The sequence below is a fragment of the Parambassis ranga genome, chromosome 14, assembly GCF_900634625.1.
Source record: "Parambassis ranga chromosome 14, fParRan2.1, whole genome shotgun sequence".
NCBI classification, from domain to species: Eukaryota; Metazoa; Chordata; class Actinopteri; family Ambassidae; genus Parambassis; species Parambassis ranga.
Window position 1 is genome coordinate 9,356,418 of NC_041034.1, and position 25,977 is coordinate 9,382,394.

Genomic DNA, 25,977 nt, shown 5'->3' on the forward strand with positions numbered 1-25,977 from the left:
TTGGGGTGTAGGAAATGTCTTTTATGAGGAGTGTGTCTCTGAACCTGAGCGTTTTGTGCAGTACAAAAACGGGAGCAGACACATCTCCCCAGATATTTATGCTATATAGACAAAGTTGGCCAACAGTGAGAGAGGCCTGAGTTTCCAAGCAACCAAGCTGAAAGCAGGAAGATAAGGAAGTAATGTGAACATGGTGCAGCAGGGTACACTGACTCTGCTGTTTGCATATCCTGTCTGCCTTTATCTCCGGCTGAACTTAATCTAGTGAGACATGTAGATGAGATTTTGGTGCTCTTGACATGTGACATTTAAACTGAGGTATAAGATCATCCACCAGCTGAGGCTGTGTGGTGATGGCGCTGTTACTGGGAACACATTAGGCACCTGGGTCTCCTGCTCTGTCTGTGATTTGTTATCAAATTCAGGTAAAATCCTCCCTCTGCCCACAAAGATAAATAAATCTAATGTGATTCTAATGTATCCCCTCACTGATACTAATGTGTCCCTGCTTTGCAAAGGATTGATCATTTGGGGCTATTCACATCATGCTGCGCCTGGAGACCTTCGTGCGTCAGGTGCTCTGGCTAATAATTGACAGGTTTGAAGAGGCGGCGTGTGGTGGGTTCACAGCTGGCTGCACTCCGGTCCTCTGTTTAGTCCCTAAAACCCTCCAAGTATGGTTAGGTGAAGACCGCTTTATAATCTGGACATCTAATGCCGGCATCAGGCACCATGGGAGGTCTGCTCGTCCTCCTGACATTTCTCGCCATCACCTCTGCGAACGCAAAACCCAACGCTGGTCTAAAAACGTGGGGTCGTTTTAATAAACTGCCCTATCCCGGAGACAAGGCTTTCCTCCACGATACCTTCCCAAAAGACTTCATATGGGCTGTGGGCACGGCGGCGTACCAGGTGGAGGGCGCGTTTGAGAAGGATGGCAAGGGGCTCTCCATTTGGGACACTTTTACGCGCGGTGGGAACCGAATGGCCACCGGAGACGTGGGCAGCGACAGCTATCACAACATCCACGCCGACATCAGAGCCATCAGACAGCTCGGGGTCACCCACTACAGGTTCTCCCTGTCCTGGTCCAGGATATTCCCCAACGGGACGCGCGGGAGTTACAATGAAATCGGCACCCACTACTACCGGACGCTCATCAAGAAGCTGAAGGAGATCCGCGTGCAGCCGGTGGTCACGCTTTACCACTGGGACCTGCCTGATCACCTCCAGCAGACCCTGGGGGGCTGGAGTAACGCGGAGCTGGTGGGGATTTTCAAGGACTACGCTGATTTTTGCTTCCATACTTTCGGGGATGATGTGAAGTTCTGGATCACCATTGATAACCCGTTTGTGGTGGCGCAGCACGGTTATGGCACCGGGGTGGTGGCTCCCGGGATAAAGAATGACCCTGATCTGCCGTTCCGGGTCGGACACAACCTGCTCAAAGTGAGTGGACACTTCACTTTGCATTTAGCAAAAAGTGCATGTATATGATTAATTTTTAAGATAAAATCTTTTTGAAGTTGTTTTAAGAACCTTTAAACAACTAACTTAGGAGGAATAAACTGGATAATGAGAATTACTTTATTCTGTTTTTTAAACATATTTTTTCTTTTTAACCATTTTGTGCAATCTTCCTGCCCCCTCTCTTTTCTCCCTCTCTTCCTCCCCTTCCTCCTCTGTCTGTCCATTTCCACCAGGCTCATGCAGCTGCCTGGCATCTCTATGACCAGCACTACCGCCCCCGACAGCAGGGCAAGCTGTCCATGGCATTGGCTTCTCACTGGATCAAGCCCAGCCGCACCCGTCTGGAAAGCCTGCGAGCGTGCCAGTGCTCCCTGGACCACGTCCTGGGCTGGTTTGCCAGGCCTCTGTTCACAGATGGAGACTACCCACCCTGCATGAAGGAGAAGCTGGGGTCGCGCCTGCCCTCCTTCACTCAGGAGGAGAGAGAGCAGGTGCGAGGAACAGCAGACTTCTTCGCCCTCTCTCACGGTGCTACTCTCAGCTTCCAGCTCATCAACGACAGCCTGAAGTTTCGGCAGCAGGAGGATCTGGACCTCAGGATGCTGCTCTACTGGGTCAACGCAGAATATGATAAGCCGCCCATCTTTGTGCTGCAGAGTGGCTGGTAGGCCTGTTACTAAAATGTCGATGCTCAGGTGTTGGCTGTGTTGAACATCTTGTTCTGTTAAACAGGTACGTCCTCGGCAACACCAAGACAGAAGACCCAAAACACATGTACTACCTCAAGAGGTTCATCGCAGAGGCTCTGAAGTGTGAGTCCACCAGGAAAAGAAGTGCAGTCTGACATCTTCACAGTGAAACTGAACACCAACCTTCTGTCTGTGTCTGTAATGCAGCCATTGTCATAGATGGAGTCAATGTGATCGGATACACAGCCTGGTCTCTGATAGATGGCTTTGAGTGGCACAGGGAATATGGGATACGACGAGGACTCTACTACGTCGACTTCAACACTCCTGACATGAAGAGGGAGCCGAAAACCTCCGCCACCTTCTACAGGTACGTGATGTGATGCCTGGTCAGTCTAAGCACAGCTTGTCCTGAATTAAGTTCCTTCTTCTGTCATCATTTCTACAGAAATGTCATACAGAGGAATGGTTTCCCAGAATTTCCAGAGAACAGACCGGCACAGGGGGTCTTCCCGTGTGATTTCGCCTGGGGAGTATCTGCCAACTCTATACAGGTGTGTGAGGATGGAAGGTGTGTACCAGGTGTGTCAGTGAGACCCACACATGAGGTCTGATATTAAATGAAACTAGAACACTTGTGCAGAAATACCCTGAACTTGAGAACATATTAACTTTGGTCCGGGAGAATCTCACTAATATTAAGTGAAGGGTGACCTTTGGTTAAATCTGCAAAATATGTCTTATATAACATTAACTCTGTGTGGTGCTGCATAAAGAATAGACAGTTTAATAGGTATCAAAGATCTTGTCTAATGCGGCTCCCCTCATTATTTTGAATACAGTTTTTCATGGTCCATGGTCCATGGTCAAACACATAAACTCCCAACATCTGCCTGCCTGAACACAACAGCACAGGGGCCAGCTGTTATCATCGATTTGTCCCATTTGGCCTGTATTTGCAGTGAGCGTGTAGTCTGAGTGGGTTAGCAAACACATGCTTACACTGGTGTGTTTCTTCTCCTCATGTTGCAGGTAGAGACCACGCCCAGCCAGTTTGCAGACCCTAATGTTTACCTCTGGAACATCTCCAACAACGGAGAGCTGATGAGGCTGGAGGGCCTCAGCGCTCCACCTGTACGCAGAACGCCGCACTGCGCTGATTACGCCACCATCCGACAACAGGCCAGTCTACGGCAGTCTTCTAAGACCGCCATCAAAATACACTGAAAGTACTTTTTTCACAGATAAAATACAAATCATAGTAGTACTGCTCCAAAACCTCACAACTAATACATTTAGATCTAATTCATCTGTCAGTGTCACAACTGTGTGAGGAGAGGTGTAAACACACACACATACTTACCCTCCTCTGTCACTCATCATCAGGTGGATGAGATCACGCAGGTAGGGGTTACGCACTTCCACTTCTCCCTCAACTGGTCAGCTCTGGTACCCACAGGAGACGTGGCTCATCCTAACACCACCCTGCTCGGCTACTACCGCTGCTTCACCCGCCAGCTGCTGCAGGCTAACGTCACACCTGTGGTCACCCTGTGGCACCACACGCGCCAGCGCAGCAGCCTGCCAGCCCCGCTGGACAGGGCCAACAAGTGGCTGAACAGGTGATATCATAAAGATTACACAACCGTCAGAACTAACAAACATCTAAATGCCTTTTATTACAGTTTATCAGATCTGGTGTAAAGGTAAACATACAACCGTCTACCAGGGGACAGTGTGTGCTTGTTTACATAAGCACACATCACCTGCAGCCATATCCAAACAACAGCAATAACAGTATTTGAACTGTCTGATGTGTTTGCATGTCTCCATTTAATTGGACCTCACATAACATAACACTAGATGTTGATGAAGATTCTCAGCCATCCAGGTCATCATACGTAGAGAAGATTGAAGCAAGGCGTCTGGACTTGTAGAGTTTTCTTGAAGACGTTTCGCTGCTCATCCAAGCAGCTTCATCAGTTCTAACTGTTTGGTGGGGAAACATGGTTTATATGTGGTTACAGACTTATGTGGGTGGGTCTGGGAAAAAATTTAAAAAAACTTAAAAACAATAGCACTAAATGTTTCCATACTTACCTGTGATATTCTGGCTGACTTGGCCAGGTGTGTCTAACGACTGGCTAACGACTATGAAACTGCCGGAGGGGGACTGGTTGACAGCCCTTTGTTCTTACTGTGAGTATGTGCAAACTTCCTGGGAATGGATGGAATCACTGCATTGTATGTGGTAGAAAGATGATGTCTGAGGCGTGTTGGCCAAAGGACTCAACTTTGCCATCTCACCAGAGCAGATTCCAGTGGTGGACTTCATCACAGCCACAGAGTCAGCCATCAAGAATAACAACCTGACAGACACAGAAGCTGAGCAACTCCATTTGAAGGTCACAGCCACACTCTCCACTGCTAAAGCACCGCCATCCAACCTCTCCAGTGATGAAAGGAAGGCCCTGACTGCACTACAAAAGGACCGGGACATCACCATCCTATCAGCAGACAAAGGAAGATGTACAGTGGTGCTCAACACACAGGACTACCACTCCAAAGTGACAGATCTCCTCAGTGACACAGCCACATATGAGACACTGAAGAGGGACCCCACCGGAAACTACAAGAAGAAACTAGTCAGCTACCTACAAAAACTGGAGAAGGACCAAATCATCAACCGCAAGCTCTACTTTCGACTGTATCCTGGGGAAGCCACTCCACGCCTGTATGGACTCCCCAAGATACACAAGGAAGGAGTCCCCCTCAGACCCATCGTCAGCAGCACAAACTCAGTCACATACAACGTGGCTAAGCACTTGGCTGAACTCCTGACACCACTGGTAGGTGACACACCACATCACATCCACAACTCTCAGGACTTTGTGAACAAGGTGGAGAAGATCCAAATGGACCCAGATGACACCATGGTCTCATTTGATGTCACCTCCTTGTTCACCTGCATCCCTACATCAGATGGTAAGGACGTGCCTCACACAAGACAGCACGCTCAAGGAGAGAACCAACCTAACGCCAGACCACATCTGTGACCTGCTGGACCTCTGCCTGACCACCACTTATTTCCAGTACAATGGGAACTTTTACAGACAGAAGCACGGCTGTGCGATGGGATCACCTGTGTCTCCTATTGTGGCCAACCTCTACATGGAAGAAGTGTCGGGAGGACACCAAGGACAACAATCTAGCCTTCTTGGACTGCACAGTACATATTGAGGAGGACAGGAGCCTCAATGTGGAAGTGTACAGGAAACCCACACACACGGACCAGTACCTGCTGTTTGATTCACACCACCCACTGGAACTGGGAGTCATCAGGACCCTACAGCACAGAGCACAAACTGTACCAACCAGCTCAGAGGGGAAGAAGAAGGAGCAACACCACATCAGGAAGGCCCTGCAAACATGTGGCTACCCGAAGTGGGCACTCATCAAAGCCACAAGGACAACAACCAGCGGAGAAAGAACATCTCCATTCCATATGTGTCAGGAGTATCAGAGAAACTCCGCAGGATCTTCAACAACCATGACATCCCGGTCCATTTCAAACCTATGACAACACTGAGACAGAGACTGGTTCACCCGAAGGATAAGATTCCCAGGGAGAAACACAGCAATGTGATATATGCAGTCCAGTGCAGTGAGGAATGCTCTGATCTGTACATTGGAGAAACTAAACAACCACTCCACAGAAGAATGGCTCAGCACAGGAGAGCCACCTCCTCAGGACAAGACTCAGCTGTTCACCTCCACCTCAAAGACAAAGGACACTCCTTTGAGGACAACAATGTTCACATTTTAGACAGAGAGGAAAGGTGGTATGAAAGAGGAGTCAAGGAAGCCATCTATGTTAAGCTGGAAAAACCTTCCCTTAACAGAGGTGGTGGCCTCAGACATCATCTTTCTACCACATACAATGCAGTGATTCCATCCATTCCCAGGAAGTTTGCACATACTCACAGTAAGAACAAAGGGCTGTCAACCAGTCCCCCTCCGGCAGTTTCATAGTCGTTAGCCAGTCGTTAGACACACCTGGCCAAGTCAGCCAGAATATCACAGGTAAGTATGGAAACATTTAGTGCTATTGTTTGTAAGTTTTTTTAAGTTTTTTCCCAGACCCACCCACATAGGTCTGTAACCACATATAAACCATGTTTCCCCACCAAACAGTTAGAACTGATGAAGCTGCTTGGATGAGCAGCGAAACGTCTTCAAGAAAACTCTACAAGTCCAGACGCCTTGCTTCAATCTTCTCTACATAACACTAGATATCTTTATTTTTTTCTGTCAGGAAGACTCCAGAGGCCTTTGAAGAATATGCCAGACTTTGTTACAGAGAACTGGGAGCCCACGTGAAGGTGTGGATCACACTGAATGAGCCCAATGATGAGATGGTGAGCTATCAGGAGGGCCATCAGATGCTGCGGGCACACGCTCTGGCCTGGCGTGCATATGACCGCGACTTCAGGCGCACACAGGGAGGGAAGGTCAGTGATTTATAAAGATACATTTGTTGTCATGTTAGTTGACATATATTATTTCATTGCCAGCTGTTGCATCATCTGATCATCTGCTTCCTCAGGTGTCTCTGGCTCTGCACATGGACTGGGTAGAGCCGGCGTTCTCGTTCAGTCGGGAAGACGTGGAGCCGGCCAAAAGGGTTTTGGACTTCTGTATTGGCTGGTTTGCAGAGCCCATTTTTGGCAGCGGGGACTATCCTCAGGGAATGAGGAGCTGGCTGCGTCAGCTCAACTCACTCGAGTATGCTTCATTTATATTTCAGTACAGCTATAATAGAAGCATGTCTGTTTACAGTGAAGACATATTAACCAGCTTTGTGTATTGGAACTTTTTCCTTTTTCTTATTTCCTCTCTTAAGTTAATATTTTCTCAAGTTCAGGTTATTTCTGCAGAAGTGTTGTAGTTTGATTTATTGCCTTCTGTCTCATGTGCCTCAACATTACAAATACAGACATATTTATTTACTGCATATAAAACTGCACATTCAGTTTTTAAAGCAGCTTCTTAGTTCAGTTATCTGCTCCTCTGTTAAATCCTAAATGCTTATTTGTGCTTGTTACTTTACTTGTTAGAGTGGCACCTTTTCTCTGTGTTTCCACAGACTGCCGGTTTTCAATGAGGAGGACAGAAAGCTGGTCAAAGGGACATATGACTTCTTCGCCATCAGCCACTTCAGCACCAAACTGGTGACTCATGCCAAGGAAGACTCGTACGATCAATTATTGGCCAGGAACATCCTGTCGCCTGTTAGGAGACACTGTCTGTCTGCTCTTTTAGTGATAGATGCAGCATTTATTTTTTCTCTCTATCATTTCCATGTTTGCAGATACACCTACACAGCGATGCTCGAAGTCCAACACATGATAGACACAACATGGATCAAGTCCCTTAGATCGAGGCCTGTGGTGCCGTGGGGCCTGAGGAAAGCTCTTAACTGGGTAAGCCTGAAGAGATCTGATGCCAAGTGGTGGAAAGTTCGAGATAAAAAAAAATGACATTGCTCTTGTTGTGTAAGGTGAAAGAGCACTACAGTGATGTACCCATGTATGTGATGGCAAACGGCGTCCAGGAAGATCCAGCCCGCTTCAAAGACAGCCTGAGAGTTTACTACCTGTACAACTACATCAATGAGGCCCTGAAAGGTGAGACTGCATACATCTTGCTGATGAACATGGGCTCTGTTGGTGTGTTTGTGTCCTTAAGAGGTGGCCGAAGTTTTTCCCCGTGTTGGCCTCTTTTTGAGCTTAATTATTACACAGACGTTTAGGTGACTGACCCCTGAATAGTCAGCTGACTTTGCAAACATCAATATAGAAAAAGGGACACACACTCTACCATGAACTGTGGAGTCATGGTTACCAGCTGCCCTGTTACCTGTCCTTGTAAAGTTTAATGGGTTACACTCACTGACACTTTGAAACAGCACGGTGCTGCACTGTGATGTGTCATTGTGTTGTAGTAATGCTGTTTCACCACTAAGGGGCAGCCATACAGACTAGGGATGTCTGCACCAAACCTCTCTTCAATAATTTAAAACTAATATATAATAATGAAGGTGGGCTCTGAAATATGAAAATAAAATGTTCATAAACTCTCCACAGCGTACACTCTGGATGGTGTCAACCTAAAAGGTTACTTTGCCTACGCCTTGAGTGACCAGAGGGACCCGGGGTTTGGCTTGTACGGCCAAATCCACGAGGAGGTTATTGTCAAAGCTTCTCTCTCCAACTATCGCAACATTATCCAACACAACGGCTTCCCCATTCAAGGAGCTGCAGCCCAGCAGTGTCCCAGCTTGCCCCAGCCCTGCCCAGGCTGCCACGTTCTGGTGAAGAGGCCTGTTGTGGGCTTCTTGACTCTGGTTGGTTCAGGGGTGTTGATCACCCTGGGACTGATTATTTATTATACAGCCAAGCGACACAAGGAGTGTTACTGATAACAGGATTTATGACATTTTTTAAAAGGCTTATGTGTTCTTCTTTAGATTTCATGTTCAGTCAATCAATGGTGAAGACATGCTGCACACCATTTAGACAAACCTATAAAGACTACAATAGTGGAAAGAACTAATAACCAGGATCACCACAGTGTAACCACCACAAGGTATTATGGAGTACCAGATTTAGTTCATATGTTTAACTGTCATTATTGTAGTCTGTCAGTTCAGAAACCTTGTGACTGTAATAAACATTTATTTATCTAATACATAGACCTGAAAACAAGAAGTTTTTAACATGTGCTCAGTGAACTGGGTGCCAAAAAATGGCTGCTTTATACCAATAACATTTTATTCTTGTGTAGAACTCTTGGACATGACTGTCACCATGTTTGTTCTGTTTTACATTGCTAGAGTAACAGTTGGAAGTTTAAAGGCTGTGTTAAAGTCTTGTTGGGGCAAAAAATGATATGATAAATCAATATCAATAAGTGTTGAAATCTTAAGAAAAGTCTATTCAAAGTCAAAACATCATGGCATCCAGACCATCTTCCATGAACTTCTTGTAGATGGCCATAAACTTGGCAGTGAAGGCCTCTAGGTGGTAGATAGCTTTGCTGCCCAGCTGCAGTCTGTGTTCATAGTATGCTGCCATGTGGGCCACCTCTGTCTTCAGCTGACCATCGCAGTTACTCAACAGTTCCTGTACCAGGCCCTGTTGGAAGGGTAAATTTAAAACTCATTACTCTTCCTAGTAATGACTGCCATCACTTGGATAGAGGGTGAGATGTAGTGAACAGTACCTTCATGATAATGTCAGGAGGGATGCAGTGAGTCAGCAACTCATACAGCCTGGCTCGGACTTCCATCAATCTGGAAAAGAAAGAAAATTATGTATATCGCATCTTTAAATACCAGAACCCGCTGCTTGCTTATTGCCTCTCACATACCTTTGAGGACTCTGCTGGCTAACGATGGCATTTGCTGTTTCTCTGAGGTAAACCTCCCAGTCTGTCTCTGGGACGTTTTGGTCCACTGAGAATGGATACCTGGAAAGGATTAACACAGGCTCAATGAGCTAGCCGTTGTTTATGTTTTGCACTAATCCACCGATAATGCTGCGGAAGAATGCTAATAACTTTAGACATAGCTTACTGCTGCACTCTGCAGGCCTCGCACATCAACAGGGCTTTGCGGAGATTGCGACCTGCCTTGTCACTGATTTGCTTGGCCAGCTCAGGTGGGAGGAGCAGACCCTCCTTTTTACAGACTGATGTCAGAACACTACACACCTGGAAAAGGGAACAGCACAACAAACATGGGTTCAATAAGCAACAGTTTACAGATTAGAAACTGCAGTCTAACCCACACGATCTCCGTTTTACCTCCTCCGTGCTCGGCAGAGGAACTCTGATAGCCAAACATCGACTCCGAATTGGCCCAATGACTTTAGAGGTGGAGGTTGAGCAGAGGATGAGACGGCACGTGCCCATGTACTTCTCCATTGTCCGACGCAAAGCATGCTGGGCGTCCTTTGTGAGCCTGTCCACCTCTGTTAGCAGCACCACTGAGAAGACAAAATGTTTCAATTGTCAGAGGGCAGGACTTTCTTTATTCTGTTAGCACAGTTGCTCTAGAGGAGACAGCACTGTTCAATTTTGTTTGTCTTGTCTACCTTTAAACTCTCTCTGCGTGCTTGACTGGATTTGCTGGGACTGAGCCACAGTTTTAATCAGTTCTTGAATCACAACACGGTCCTGGTTTCCTGCATCACTGTACAACACAAAAGAGATATGCTTTTATGACATGAAACATTACCAATAACTAAAGTTGGGAAGTATAAAACTTACTAAATAAAATATAACATTATAAAGTTAATATTAGCATATATAAAGTTACCTTGCGTTGACTTCCAAGTGATAGTTGCTGGCAATTGTATTAATCTCAATTTTCTTCTTTGATGGAGCCTGTAGTAAAGACGGGAAAAAAACAACAACTCAGTGATGTGCCAAAAAATGTGTCTCTCAACTCAACAGACTGAAAGGTGCTGCAGGTGGATGGTGTGTTGGAAGACTGCCATTTTAATATCTCCCCTCTCACCACAACGGTCTGATGCTCTATGCGAAGCTTCTCCACCCCAGCTCCATACAGCTCCCTCAGCAGACACATGATGCGGGTCTTCTTCCCCGCACCTGAGGGACCGTACACCAACAAGTGTGGGAAGTCGCCACATTGAACCTGAAACAAACATTAGCAAACGTTTTAGGTCTTTGTATTAGGTTTGCATGGGTAGACGGCTACAGTGACTAAGAAACTTCAAAGTTTTTATCCACTAGCCGCACAAGCTAGTTGTGTATACACCCTCTGAGGAGGAATTATATCACCCTTGGGACATGGCGTATCCCCTTCACAACGATAACGTTACGTACCTACAGTAAACTTGTTTACATCAACAAATAAACAGTGCTAAGTATGATGCTACTGTTAGCATAACAGCCTGTCACTGGTTAGCGTACATAAGTTCGTTCTTCTTCTTACCAAGTTTTTCAGCTGAGCTGCTTGGTCTTTGTGATAGTCGAGTTTTCCAAGAGAACTCGGTCGATATTTGTCCACCCACAAACTCATCGTGTTGTGGATTTATTTAATGGTACTGCCTGTGTTGACAACGGACAGCCTGCTGCTAGTTATTATTCTCCCGCGAAATCTGTTCACACGCAAGCCGCGCTGCTGCTTCCTGTTCAGCTACGGACACTCGGAGGGGTCAAACTCCCTGCGAAAACCTCCCGAGCTGTAAGTAGCGGCCTTTCATGTTTAATGGTGAGACGAACGAAATACTTCAATATTTTATTTATGTTTTAAATATAACGCAGTTTTATTGCATTAAAGCTACATTATGATGCAGTTTACGGCTAGAAAAGAGCTAAATTAGGTGTTTATGTGACACCAGTAGCTAGTGCTGCCTCTGAATGACTTGATATGTCTAGATGTGTGTGTGTGTGTGTGTGTGTGTTCACAGGATAAGACACCTGTCTTGGTGGGTAGGAAGAGGGTTATAGAACATCATCTTGTCATTACAACAGTCTGATAACACAGAGGAATGTGAGACAGTTAATCCCATTCAGCAGAACTAAAGCCTTGCAGTGTCACAGCATGACTCTGTGCAAAATGTGTGTTCGTAGTTGTTTTATTGCAGAGAAAATCAGAGCATTGTCTGCTCAGTTTTTTTTAATTTGGAGAAAATAACAATTTTACACAGCATCTACTCAAACACAGCCTTTTTAAATTTACCAACAGGTAAGGAAGTGCAGGATTTTAATTCTCTGTTTTCTGTTATCCAGTGCACGTGAGAGTTTGTTGCCAAAATTAGGATGTGCAGATAATCACGCTTACATAATCCAGGAGGAATTTCTTCATTTTCATCAGTTAATCTTCTAAATGTGATGCTCCTTAAAGGAACTGATGTAGGAAAAGCCATGAAATACATACTAATTATTCTGTGTCATTATTGATCTGTCAAACATTCATTCATCATGTGTTCTCTTCATTTTTTCTCTCTCTATGATTTTCTCTGCTATTCTCCAACCTGACCCAGGCGACTACATGTCCATGACAGGAATGTTATACATGGAGCATGTCTCAGCAGGTTAGCGTAGCTTGTATTGAAATACATGCTTGAGCTTTATTAATATAGATCAATCATCACAGAAATGTATGGAGCATGTTTATCAAGTTCCTTCAAGCATGCTGGCTTTTATTAAGGTGACGTTCACTCAGGAGTATCAGGTGTATGAGTTTTATTATTAATGGTATATGCTGCTTATGAGTGGATAGGGATGCTTGGTTTGCTCAAAAACTCAGTAAAACACCATCAGTGGGTTTCCTTTGTATTTGAGTGATTTACAGCTAATGTAAGCACTCTAAACAACATTCAGTGTTTGTGACACTCTCTGCTTTGACCACATCTTAAAAAAACAGGTCTCAACAGGCAGGATTATCTTCAAGGTTAACGTACAAATTGTAGGTCTCCTCTCCTGACCAAAGGCATTCCTTCCAAAAATGTGAAACTCTGTGTTTTCTGGCAAACCTGATGAATTCCACAGTCCATCGACAGATCTGTGGGGACTATAAGTCATTTTAGTTGTCAATTTAAAAACGTATAGAAGGCTATACAGAATGTTATGGAGTAAGAGGTTGCAGATTGAGAACCATTTAAAGCATTAGCTCATGTGTTGTCGAGGAATGTGCTTCTAAGGTAAAAAAAATCCTTTGCCCTGAGCCACATTGTACAGCAGTGAGTGAAAAGGAGGAGGAGGGACGGGGGTGGAAGGTGGGGTGTGCAGGTTTTTCAATCTTAATGTTTTGTTTTAATGTGCATGCAGCATTTAATTTAACAACACCTTGTATTTCTTTCTTCTCTTTAAATAGGTCATTTATCTTTTTCCCGTGTTGCACACAGTTATAAATAATAGCCATGTTCCACACACACACACACACACACACACACACACAGGAAAAAGCACAAACACCTGCCTGTGTAACTCCCTGTCTTCTTGCTTAGGTAATGTAGGAGGGAAAAGCATTCCGATCCTCAGCCTTTTCTTCTTCTCTCCTCCCCTCTCAGCATTTTACATCTTTACCTTCTTAAAATAACGTCACTCTTTCTGCGTTGTTGCTGCCTGCAGCTCTGAGGCGCCTTGGATCAGTTTACCTCCCAGTTTTTTTTTAGACTTCTGTGTTGGAAATCATCTTGGATGCTACAACTTCTGTATAAAAAAAACAATGTTTGGTATGTTGAAATATGAATTTTATATGTTGTTAAGCAGTTTTAAGTGTAGTGACATTATGTTACTGGTACTATATACTAGTTTTCCACATCTCAATAGACACAATGGACATTTGTGTGTTATAGATTTTTCTATACATATCACTGAGTGTGTGAAAAGACATACCAGGCACGGAAGGGTGTGTTGGCAGCTGCCAAAAATAGCTTTCTACCAGGAAAAAACAATGTGTTTCAGAAAAATGCATTTGTCAAAAACAGACAGAAAAACATGGCTGGCAGCTGTCAAGTAAGTTATGAAGATACACTTTGTTGACATGCACGAGTCAGATTTGTAAATGCTTGTATCAGCTTTATTCAACTTAAACAAGGAGTTTTGATTTGTCCATATACACCTGTCTTCAGCACAAGCCTCATTTTAAAGTATTCTGGATGCAACATTTAAATCATCTCAGTGCCTGAAGGGAGACAGTAATGATTGATTGGCCATAACTGGATGGACCTCTGAGCATACTTTTCATCATCTACTGTATGTGTGTTAGCAAATCCAGACTTGAATCCAGACATACATTCACTTACAGAGATAAAATGGGACTGTATTATATATGCACATATTTAAAGTGTGCACATGTGTGAACATGAGTTAGTTTGTCCAAATTTACATTCTCTCCTCTCCTTCTCTGTCCTGTTTAGGAATCAAAAGGATTTGGTGGCAATCGAATTCATTCATCATCCATGTTTAGTTTCCTTTTAGTGACTTTATCTGTATGAGTTTATCAGACCTTTTTTTATGCCAGCTCTGTGGTCACTTGATGAGGACCGGATCCACAGTAATGCATAAATGTCCCCTTGCTGCATTGTCTTTGCTGGAGCACTCTAACGGGCATATTTACCACCAGGCTGTGGATGCCCCATTAGGTGACCTGCAAGGTCAAGTTGCCTTCCTGACTCAAAGCTCCACCATGTCTGAACCTGTCCCTCTGCTGCACTGTGCTCTGGATCCTGTGGGCAGTCATGTTAAAAAATGGAAGGAGCTGCAGATGGACAACAGCTTCCCCTGTGATGAATCTGATGTCAAGCAGAATGGACACTGTGAAGGCAGACAGAGTTCAGACACGTCTCCTGGAACAGGTCAGGACAAGGAGCTGTCTGACCTGTGCTGCAGCACTGCCGCTTCTCAGATGGAGGCAGAGAAGTTACCTCAGCAGCAAGTAGGGAGCCCCACAGAGACCTGGACCCTACCAGTTGTGGACAACTGCTGTGTCAATCATCTGCCTGTGCCTGTGAATGCATCAGACGACTTCTCAATGGATGTGCTAAGAATAGTCAAACACAAGCCGAGTGCTATTGTATTCTGTGATTATGACTGCAGCAATGACCACCCGCTGGTCACTGTCAGCCAGACCTCTGATGGCAGAGAGTTCTCTTCATCCACCTCTGAGGTGGGAGAGGATGATGATGACTTTCCTCAGACGTTACAATATAAGGAATTTCTGGTCAGTCGGAGGAGGAGGAACTTAAACAGGAACAGGAAGTGCTTGAGGAGGAGACAGGATGCCCACCCTGGCAGCACAGCATCTGACTGGCAAAAGTCCTCCAGCAAGGGCGACTGTGATTTTACAGGTAGCCAGGAGGAAGAGGAAACAGAGAAGAACAATGAGAAACAGGTAAGAAAAATAAGATATTAACTCAGACATAGATGTTTCTATTCACTGGCAGATAAAGTGTCCAATGCAGCTTCATATTTGTGCTGCAGATAGCAAAATATTTTCACAGCAGGTATTTGAATGTGAAGGTTTTAACCATAAATAAGTGTGTGTCTGTTTTACTTTCTATTAAATAAAGGCTAATGCAGTTTGACTGAAGCGCTCATGATGACCTTCAGTGAAGGCTTGAGCATGACAGCTCGCTGTCATAGGTTAGTGGGTCATGTCATGGAACAGTGCCATCAGTAATGGTGTGTCCACTGTAAGGTTCACCATGAAAGAGACCAAGTTTGAGAGTGATACCTACATGCACCAACAGAGGGCAGCAAATTCAAATGAGTCAATGCTCAGCATGAGCTGAATCTTCAGGAAGATTTTATACACAGGAATTTACTCACATGCAGTCTACATGCACTAAATTAGATAACTTCAATTTATTGTTTTGTTGGTAATAAAAGTAAAAAAAAAATCTATGATTGCTTTTTATTTATGTTAAATAAGATGATCTGAATAAAAAGGAATATCTTGGCAGGAGTTTCCCGCTACAATATATTCCTCTCACCCCCTCTCTCCTTACTCTGGCATCCCTTCTCTCCCAGCATGCACCACACCAGCAGGCATCCTTTAGTGTGAGCGCGCCCCTGACAGTGTTCTCACACCTGTCAGAACGGCCCTTCAGCTGCCTTCGCTGGCCTCTTCCCATACCAGCCCCTTGGCGTGCACCGTGCACTGCTCTCCCCTTCTCTTGGCTTGAAATGAAAGGATTTACTTGCCCTGTGCTCCTTTTGTGATGTGTTGTTCTCAGAATTTGACCAAGTAGCTTTTAAATTTACCTATTGACAAGCCTTTGCTCATTTGAATACCTGTTTAGTTCAGGAGGCCCCCGTTGCGGTCGAACATTCTTGGAATATCTTGGCTCGAGCAGTTTTTGTCACTTTGTCACAAATTAAATTACTCGAGGAGTAAAAGTATACTTGGAGGGAAAGGAGTCTTGCAAGCTTGGCAGTAATCTGCAAGTTATTTTTTCTGTCATTTGTAGTTGTAATATTATGAATATTTAAATTTTAATCTGACAACGATGCAACCGTCTGTCCATCTTTTTTTGGATTAAAAATCTCGAATTATATCCACCATTGAAGTTTTTCTGTGTCTAAAGTGAAAATCCTGTAGATTGTTGTGTTTGGGATTATTAAAGCAGAAAAAAATGCTACAATGTTCCCAATGTTCCTCAGGCCTTTTAGGTTTCAACCCGTTCGGACATGTGGAGTAAAATTCAGTTGTCATGAAAATACATCTTCTCACAAGAGAACATCAAGATGCAGAGTTTAAATTAATTAAATGCATGTAAAAATATGACAGAGGTTTACCTGAGGGGGAAGAAAATGATGGATACTCTAACCATTCTCTTGAGCTGTACATCACATTAGTGTCTTTCTAAGATGGATAATGAAATGGTGGGTGAGCAAAGACACTGTGATGCATTAAAAGCTGCCTTCTCTGCAAAGAAACACATTAACATTTCATGAGGTTTGAGAGCACTGCGCTGTCAAAGTGTGTGTGTGTGTGTTTACAGTATGTTCATGTTTGCAGTCACTCATGCCACTGAAAAGCCTCCACTGCCTCTTGTCCCCCTTGGTGAGGGTTAAAAATAGTACCCCAGTGCACATAGACGGGCTTCTGTGTTCCTGTATGTAGGAATCTGGAGATGTGGGGGCTGTAACACACAGGAAAGGGCTTTACTGCCAAAGCTGTTACTGCAGATATTTTTTAAGCTGGTCAACATGAAGTGTTTGGGAATGGGAGTGGGCAGAAGGGTGTGTTTGTGTGTGTGTATGCATGTATGTATGTATGTATGTGTGTGAGTGAGGGGGCTGTTTTTGGACCTCAGGCTCCTCAAAGAGGTCCTATGTGCTGCTATCAGCCTCTGGGACTCTGGGATTGGCAGCAGAGCTGAGAAACAAAGCAGTTTGTTCATTTCCTGGAAGGCCAGTGAACAAGTGTCTCAGTCAGAGTCTACAACCAATGGGTGGAGAGGGGAAAGGGAGGGGAAGGAGATATGTGCATAACACTACAACACACTTACATATTGTGCATCGGCTGTTTCTAAATGTTGAAAAGGCAGTTTATACACCACTGGCAGCCATCTTTAGCTTTAGCTTTAGTGTTTGTCTTCTATTAAAGGCTCCTGTCGTGCTCTACAATACCCTCATTGAGAAAGTGTCACCTTCTCAGCAGTGCTGGTCACAGTGTGTGCCCCTGTCCAGGCTTAATAAGCACGATGTTCATCTATGTGGAGTCCACGGGCAATGAAGGGTGGAGTGGTTGGATGAGGAGTGTGAGGCCTGAATGCAAAGTTAACCCCGCAGTTTTGCCCTTCAGCCATATTTACCTGCATATTTTTGTTTTTGGACCTGCAGGTTCAGGCTGCGGCGTCTGACTCCATGACCCTGCTGATGAAAAAGTTGGATCACCTCAACGACGGGAGCCAAAGCGCTAATTCCTCCCACTCAGATGCAGCCAGTGCCGATCAGGAGGAGCAGAGCACCTTGGTAAGTCATCTATGTCACATCTTGAGGTTGAGCCTGACTAAGAGCTTTAAATTATGATTTTATTTTATATAACTGGTGTAATGTCTCACTCATACATCATCAGTCATGGTCACACACACAGTGTACTCCATATGTTAAACAGTGAATGAGTTCCTCCCCTCATTAAGAACACTTAAAAATAACAAGCCTGTTGTTTTTCCACCATTAAAACCTTTCATATATATAAAGCCGCCTGTATGGCATCCATCTGGAAAAAATCCCTGTTCCACCAGAAAACCACAGATAATAAGAGCTGTGCTCCTCACAGCTTACTGTTATTTTTAAAGGTGTATTTAGCATATTTTCTGGAAGAGGAACACAGTCTGTGGACAGCTCCTGCTCTGTGCCGCTCTCCTCTCGCAGGGCATTCCAGCAGCCTCATTATGCTTACCCAGTGTAAATCTGGCAACCTCAAATAGCTCTTAAACCAACAGCACAGAACTTGAGGAATTCTTATAAAGTGGCTGCATTTAATCAAGCTAATCCTATTCAAATCAGGGAACAACAGCAGAACAAATTTATGTTCTTATTTGTTTTTTTGTTTTTTGTGTGTTTACCCCCAAAATTTTGCTAAGTAGATAATAAGAAAGCTTCCTTTTAGTACTTTTGTCCGAAAAAGCAGAAACACAACATACTACACAATGAACAATGAATGTTCCACTTTAATTAACAAATGGGAAGGTTAGTGACTTTCAGTTTGAAGTATTTTGTTTTGGGGACACAGTGTCCTCCTGCATGTTATTATGTAACTGTCATTTCACATGATGCCCTTTCTCCGATGAAAGTGCTCTGCAGGGTCAGAAAGCGGATATTTTCTGCACAGACAAGCATTGTGTGTCATAAGAAGAGATGCATTTATGTGTGGATAAGGAAAAAAACACTGTGCTGTGTATAGACATTAATGACATTCCTCCTCACACACACACACACACACTGACATTTGCACACACGTCCATGTTATCAGCTCCATGTTAGACCGCAGGGGAGAGAGAGAGAGAGCGGGAAGCTCTGCAGCGGGTCTTCCCACTCAAGTGGGTACAGTAGTCGAGTCACCGGGTCAAACTGGGATGGACTTTCCAGTGTTGTCACTGAGTGGAGATACAGAGGAGACAAGGATGGGGGGGATTTTTCAGAACGAGAGAAGGGCAGCCATGTCATCAGCAGTGTCTTTAATCACCAACTACTCACAACTAGAACAGTAGAGATAAAGAGAGCTGCTGAAGAGGCAGGTGACATGAAGACAGGCACCGGGGTGAGAGGCTGCGGAGACAGTTCTGAACTATAGACATCAGAAGGTGTGATGATATCAGAGTTTTACATTATTTGAAAAATAGATCAAATATTGATGCTGGATAATAATCTTTTAGGAGATGCATCTTATTCTAGATGCCTTGGATTTACAGCCTTTGAAAATGATTGTATCACATGAAAATTGTTATATCACATGGTCTGGATGGAAATGTTCAAGTTTTCCTTTTCTCTGAGCACTGCACACTTCTTTTGCATGCTAACATAAGCTGGATGGACTTTTTGAGGAGATTATATCCAACCTCGGTTCTTAAGGTAAAGGATCCAAATCCAGTCTCAACTTTTAAAAGAGCAGTTTGTGAACAAGTCGTTTCCTTTTATATAGCTCTGAGATGCTAAAGCTATTGTTGTTTCCGTGTGCTGTGCTATGATGCTGCACATTAGTGTTTACTGACGAAAATATATTGATGTCTCCATGCTGTTTTACCTCACTAGCTCGTGTAGTGGTTGTGTGTAGCTGTTTAGCATGCTAACCTCAGTAGATCTCACTCATAGAAGTACAAACTTTTTTCAGTTTACAAGCTGCTGCTTTAAGAAAACATGACATTTCATAACCACTGGGCAACTATATGTCTGCTGAGTATCATGTGGTGCTGTTAGCTTGTTAGCTTCATGTCAAGCTTTTGTGCTCCACCTGATCTTCTTCCTTTTTCTTCTCTGTCCTCCCAGACTGCCCCTGCTGTGAGCAGGATGGCCAACCGAGTGAGTCAGGATCAGGGATCCTCCAGATTTCCAGACAAACCTGAACCACTGACCAGGCGACGGTCACGACCTTTGACCCGCAGCAAACCCCTGACTCGCTCATCTCTCTCATCCCCCACACATCTCCAAGCTCGACGGGCCAGGGTGAGCCAGACTCTGTGTGTGTGTGTGTCAGTATGCTGTAGTTCATGCACTAACACTGAGCTTAATTGCAGCAGCTTGTGTTTGAATGTACGATAACAGGTTGTAATGCCATGATTTCTTTGTTTAATCACAAGTGGAACTCGGCTGCAGCTTCTCCCATGAGAACTTCACTCAGGGCTTCTGATTGTTACATCAGGTCACCACTCAACAACAACGTCTGATTTATCTCACTTAACTCATGCATCACTCACTTTTGGAGCCAAACCACATGAAACCCGCTGCAGCTGACCCTGCAGACAGACATGTCTGATTGATACAAGCTGATCAGTTTAACATCAGAGGAAATGTTTTGATGTCAACAAACTCGATTTGTGACGTGTAAGTGATTCCAGAGGCAGTGCTGTGTAAGTGCGGTCAGTGAATTGTTGTTTTGGATGAAGAGTGAAACAAACATGCAGGAGAAATATTCCTCATGTTGTTATAGCTGCTGTTTCTCTCTGAACATGCACATTGATTCCTGCTTACAGCTTAGGGCTGTCTTGTTTTTTTTTGTACATGTTAGAGTGGGAATTCATATCCGGAACTCCTTACAGGAAAGTCAGTGTTTTCCTCATTTTGTGTTGTGACTACTTCTTTACGATCTTCTCCCTCCCTTCCCTCTGTCATCCTCCTCCTTCTGTCTGGGCCTGTGTCCAGTCGACATGTCCCCTGCTGTTGTGTAAATAAGGTGAAAGTAAAAGGATGAGGCTGCGCTGCTCTGTCCAGCAGTTCTCAAGGTCATCTTTTTCTCTTGTCAGCACTGCGGCAATAACACAAACTAATACATACACTGCAATGCAAAAACAGATGATGGGAGAAGACTGATGTGAAGAACAACAGAAGTAGATGGGGCGGTGCTTCTCGTTGTTTGGTGAAGAAGTGGGCTGCCGAATTCAAAATAAAATGATAGAGAGAGCCTGGAAGATGAATCCCAGCAGGCCAGTGATCTTCCCACCAGTCACCCACTTCTCTGAGATAGACTGGGAGCTCATTGGTCCTCACTTTGACTGTTATGTTTTTGTTGCTGTGGAGAGTTTTCTGGAGGTCTTTCTCGGACTTCAACAAAGACAGGATTCATGTGCTTCATGATGCCTTGACTAAGTTTGTAAGACTAGGAGGGCCATGTTACCTTAGGCCACATTTGTATGCTGTTGACTTGCAGGTCAAAAGAGGATTTGTCATAAGAACGCATAGAGGGTGTAACATGTATCATATATCTGATCATATTCTTCATCTTCAATATAGGCACGATGCTGAAGGACACTCAGTCCTCCTCGTAGTGTTAGTTTTGTATGTTTGTGTGTGTGTGTGTGTGTCGGTAGGTAGAGGGAGCAGCAGGGGCCGTGGGATCAGACCGATGCTTAGGAGCGGGTTTATTTTCCCCTGACCGTGACTGATAAAGCACAGCTGTCCAAACTCTCACTCTCATTCTCTTTCACTTAAACACACACTGATACACACATGTTGTTGTAATCCCAGATTAAAGTAGCATTTTGTTTCAAAGTTATTTGTAGAAATGTTTCTGGAATAAATTGTCATTGTTTTTGTTCTTTAAACAGATTAAACTAGTATTCATGTCTGTAACTTTAGGACATTCAGAGCAAAGACTGGTCCTGATAGGGGACCTGGACTGAGAATTAACATCTAGCATGCTAACATAAGCATTAAAACAAAGCCCAGTGTGTATTTTCAGCTCTACTTAAAGGTGAGATATGCATCTTAGTGATGTAGCATGATGATGCTCCATGATGTTAGTCTTCAAGTTGTGTGCTTGTGGCTCTGAGTGACTGAATATGGGTCTGATCAGGGCCCTATCGGCCGGTACTGGTGTGTCTGTGGTGCTGCTAATCAAACTGTTGACCTCTCTCATTTCACAATTTAAAGTGATGGTGAAGTGAGGCTCAGATTAACAGTGTACAGTACAGTATGACCTTTAGGAAAAACCCCACAGAGGACAGCAGTGTTTCCTGTGGAAGAAGGAGATTGCAGGTGCATCATTTGGTGAATCCCAGCTTGTTTAAATGGATGTGGGTTTTTCCTGTGACACAGGCAGCATTCATGACGCACTGTGTGTGCTGAGGTAATGTTTCACACACCGATTAGGAAATAAATCTGGGCCATTAGGTTTCCTGGTCTTAAGATTTGTCCGTCCCTGTGGATGTTGGTGTGAATGTGTCTGTCGAGGAGGATTTGATGTTTTAACATCATGTTTTCATGTCCTCTTTTTTTCTTCTCTACTTTTCAGCTCACTGTCTCTCTCTCTCTCTCTCTCTCACACACACAGACACACACATCTGCAATATCCTTTCCAATTTCCTTCGACTTAATTGCATCATTTATTATGATTTAAGGAGCTTTTCCTTCAAGCAGTTTTAGTCTCCATCAAACAGATGTCAGCAATTAAACAACACGGTCTTCATGTGACCATTTTTTCTTTTAATTCCAATAAATCATGGTTAATATTAACAAATAAGCTGTTAGGGCTTGGTGGGTTTTGATACGATCGTATGGCATAAACAGTCAGGAAATCTGTTTCTCTTGGTTTGAACCAGATTTGGAATTTGGGTTATTTTCCCAGCACTGCTGGACTGAACAAGAGTGTGTGTCAAAGCAAAGAGCCTTTGGCCAGCGTTTAGTTTACATTTCTCTGCTGAGTGGATCCTCTAAGTGCTTGTATATTTTCTTATGTCTGTTTTGGTGCTTATCTTGTCTTTCTTTCTCTTTCTTGTCATGTCAGGCTGCTGCTGCAAAGATGACCAGTGCATCAGCAGGTACGATAACCTTTTGTGTGTGTGTGTGTGTGTGTGTGTGTGTGTGTGTGTGTGTGTGTAGGGGGTGTTGTGATCTTTTGCTGTCCGTTCTGTTGGATTGTTTGCATTCTCCCTTTGGGATAAAACTGGACTTCTGGGAATGTCTCCCACAAGATTCCCAGCCAGAATGCCAAACCCCAGCCACACAGAAGTAATGATACAGTGTTTTCACTATGACACACACACACACACACACACACACACACACACAGTCTTGCCTGCGCACATGTACACATACATATTACATATCGATGTTTGTGTACAAAGGCCACCTCCTCTATGTTGTTGGATGTGGTCATGTGATAACACTTATCTAACTTGACATGAATAGATGTTTTGTAATGTCGTTTTCTCTGGCACTCATGTCCCCGTGTGTGATACAAGGGTCTGAAGAGTTGATTAATGAGTCCAGCTCTGACCCCGTCCATATCCCTTATCCTCCGAGAGTGTCTCCTTTGATTGACAAGCACAGCCGTCATGGCGACTGCAGTTTAGTGCAGCGCAGGGATATGTCTTGGCGACAGGGTCACATTCGCTGCGCTGCGGGATTGTTTACTTTCGTGTGTTTTGTCTATGTGTGTGTGTGTGTGTGTGTGTGTCGTAACAGTAGAGGTGTCTCCGACATGACATTACCACCACACCAGGGTCACATTACTGTTAATGATAGGAGGAGAGGTGTAGTGTGGGTAATGAGGCCCCAGAGGCTGCTGGGAGGTCAGTGGCAATGCTGCCAGTGGCATGCAACAACGCCAAGAGTGTGTGTTTGTGTATTTGTAAGAGGAACATTCATACAAAGACAGCAGTGCTGAGGGTTGAGTGTAGATTATAGTCATTGTTTTTGCTTTCATGCTGCCGGTTTGTTTTCTCACCCCACACTGTTTGTTTTCTCCTCTGATATCAGGAAGTGCTTTGGCTGTTTGACAAAAATCCATTCTAATCAATCAGTGTGGGTCGGCCTGTGTGGTCCTGTGTCTTTGCTGCAAAGGATATGATATGGTCATATCTCTGCCCACATAGCTGACATTCACTCTGCTCTCTGCCAGATAAACAGGGAATTCCTGCCAGGAGGTTGTACCAGAACTACTGCTGGGTGTCTCCTTATCTGACTGCAGATTACTGTAATTACCGCCAGCATGCATCTTTGATGTTTGCATTCACTGTGACAGTTTAACTGAATAACTGTGGCTATGTATGAGAGGGGAATTCATGGCATGGTGATTTGTGGCTTAAAGAAAAATGAAGAAAAACTGTTTTAATCCCTGAATTTCTTTCTGGAACATTAATATACAGCAACAGAGAAGTAATTCTGTACAGATGTTTAAGGGATTTATTTGGAGTCATTTGCATTTGAATGAATCCCTTAATCTTTAGGGACTTGTTGTCGTACTGCATATTGAAGAAAACTGATGTACCAGCATCTTAGCCTGCTTGGATTAAGGATTATAAATTTATAATATGTCTGTTTAATATGTCTGTCAGAACAAAAAGTTCCTTCTTGAGTCAGACCTTCATTTTTAAGCTCCAAATTATTGTTGTTCAGCTGTGGTGAAGGAAAAATGTCTTCTTCTATCTTTAAGTCAAAGAACATCAAGAGGATTTTTATTAGTATTTTTGTAATATATGCAGGTATGCAGTAGGAACATTGTGTGATCACAGGTTAAAGCTTCGCCATGATTTTGTGCAGAACCTTTCAAAGAGGTAGAGCATGAGTGGATGTGTAGTGGACACGTGAAGCTACAGCACCCACCTGTCTCTAAAAGTAGCCACACCATTATCTATGCAGTCATTCACACACCCACCAGTGTATTACTGCACAGAGGCTGACTCTGATTCTTCATTTGTTGCCGTAAACCCTCAAGATATATTGCTAGTTCTTTAGTGAAGGTGTTTTAGGAGAGAGCAGCTGATAAGCTACAGACGACCTTGGTCTAAAAAACACACCCTGACACACATTCTCCATATTTTCACTGCCATCTGGGATTAAAAAGAAAACATATAATCCATTAAAGCTCAGGGAGACTGTGTGTAATCTCAACCTATGGCCCGTGAATCCTTTCTGTGCGTCTTCTGCACATCAGTAATATGTTTGTAATATTTCTGACTGCAGGGATTGATCTGATCTGCAGTTCCAGCCGCTCTCTGACACACATTTCATGCAGCATCAAGCTGATGTTTAACAAAAATGTCACTTTTTAATTTAAAGTCACAAACTTATTCTTTCAAGTTGTGTAAGTTGTGTTTCAGTGTCACTGCTCAGAATGTGTCATGCTAATGTTGCGCATTAGATACATCGCACAGAAAAAAAGTCGGCTCAGCAGTAAGCTTGCAATAAACCTTTATAACTTAATGATGGTGGGTTGCTGTGGTGTTATGTGAGTGCACCTTCATGTATGTCTGTTAGCTGGGATGTGCAGACCCACCAGGCTGCAGACATTTAAAAGTTGGTACAGAGCTAGGAGGTCCCTTATTAAGTCAGTGCTTAGTCAGTGTGTGTGTGTGTGTGTGTGTGTGGTAAATATTGCAGCAGTGTGCAGCAGAGCTTTAACAAGTCTGGAAGTGGATTTGGCTGTCATCCCGGTCTTGCCTCCCATTTCTTTCCTCACCTCTGCCTTTTCATGTTTCCTCCGACTCTCTGCCCTCTGCTGTCTCCTCTGACCAATCAGACTGTAGACTGATGCCAGTAGGGATTTCCACATTTTGTTTTCATTTATATTATCTTGATTTATTTCACCGTAATAGTTGCCTTCTGCCTGATATGAAATATATAAAATAAACACACAATTACTTCACAGCCATATTGTAATATTGCCACGAAGTTATCAGCTGTCAGCAGTGTTTGACTTCAGAGTGTGTGTCATGTCTTCCAGTTTGTCTTTTATTTTATTTTTAATTTGAACTCTATCTGATGTTTTGAATCTATGGTTACATCTTTACGATACCTGTGATAATGTAATCGGTGTATTACAGTTGTACAATTATACATTTGGTAGCTTTAAGCACAAGTAAAGCAGATGTTGCTTGTCTATTTGTGTCTGTGTGTTTTGGTGTGTGACGGGACACATATTTGTGTATAGAGTGAACACATTTGTGTGTTTGTGTGTGGTCCTGCAACCCTATACCAACACGGAGAGAAGGGCTTGCGGAAGGAAGTAGGTCCTTGAGGATTTTTGGGGTAAAATGCTTATTTGAACAGCTCAAAATGTCACTATATGTGTACAGCTCTTAAGTGCCTTAAAAATGAGACACTCAGCAGCAAGACG

At 43.9% G+C, this 25,977-nt stretch overlaps 2 protein-coding genes across 2 annotated transcripts; one reads left to right on the plus strand and one right to left on the minus strand.

Annotated features, from left to right (window-relative positions):
• Positions 1–619: 619 nt before the first annotated feature.
• kl (klotho) lies at positions 620–8,984 on the plus strand. Its single transcript, XM_028422046.1, has 13 exons — positions 620–1,449; positions 1,704–2,134; positions 2,203–2,282; positions 2,367–2,529; positions 2,608–2,713; positions 3,192–3,341; positions 3,546–3,781; positions 6,475–6,670; positions 6,766–6,944; positions 7,306–7,413; positions 7,531–7,642; positions 7,720–7,846; positions 8,306–8,984. The coding sequence occupies exons 1-13, from the start codon at positions 715–717 to the stop codon at positions 8,638–8,640; spliced, it is 2,958 nt and encodes a 985-aa protein (XP_028277847.1). The 5' UTR covers positions 620–714; the 3' UTR covers positions 8,641–8,984.
• A 144-nt stretch (positions 8,985–9,128) lies between these two features.
• rfc3 (replication factor C (activator 1) 3) lies at positions 9,129–11,374 on the minus strand. The gene is made up of 9 exons (XM_028422048.1): positions 11,179–11,374; positions 10,741–10,878; positions 10,540–10,607; positions 10,316–10,413; positions 10,026–10,207; positions 9,796–9,932; positions 9,591–9,689; positions 9,444–9,513; positions 9,129–9,355 (listed from the first exon to the last, which is right to left on the minus strand). The coding sequence occupies exons 1-9, from the start codon at positions 11,263–11,265 to the stop codon at positions 9,164–9,166; spliced, it is 1,071 nt and encodes a 356-aa protein (XP_028277849.1). The 5' UTR covers positions 11,266–11,374; the 3' UTR covers positions 9,129–9,163.
• Between the last annotated feature and the right edge of the window lie 14,603 nt (positions 11,375–25,977).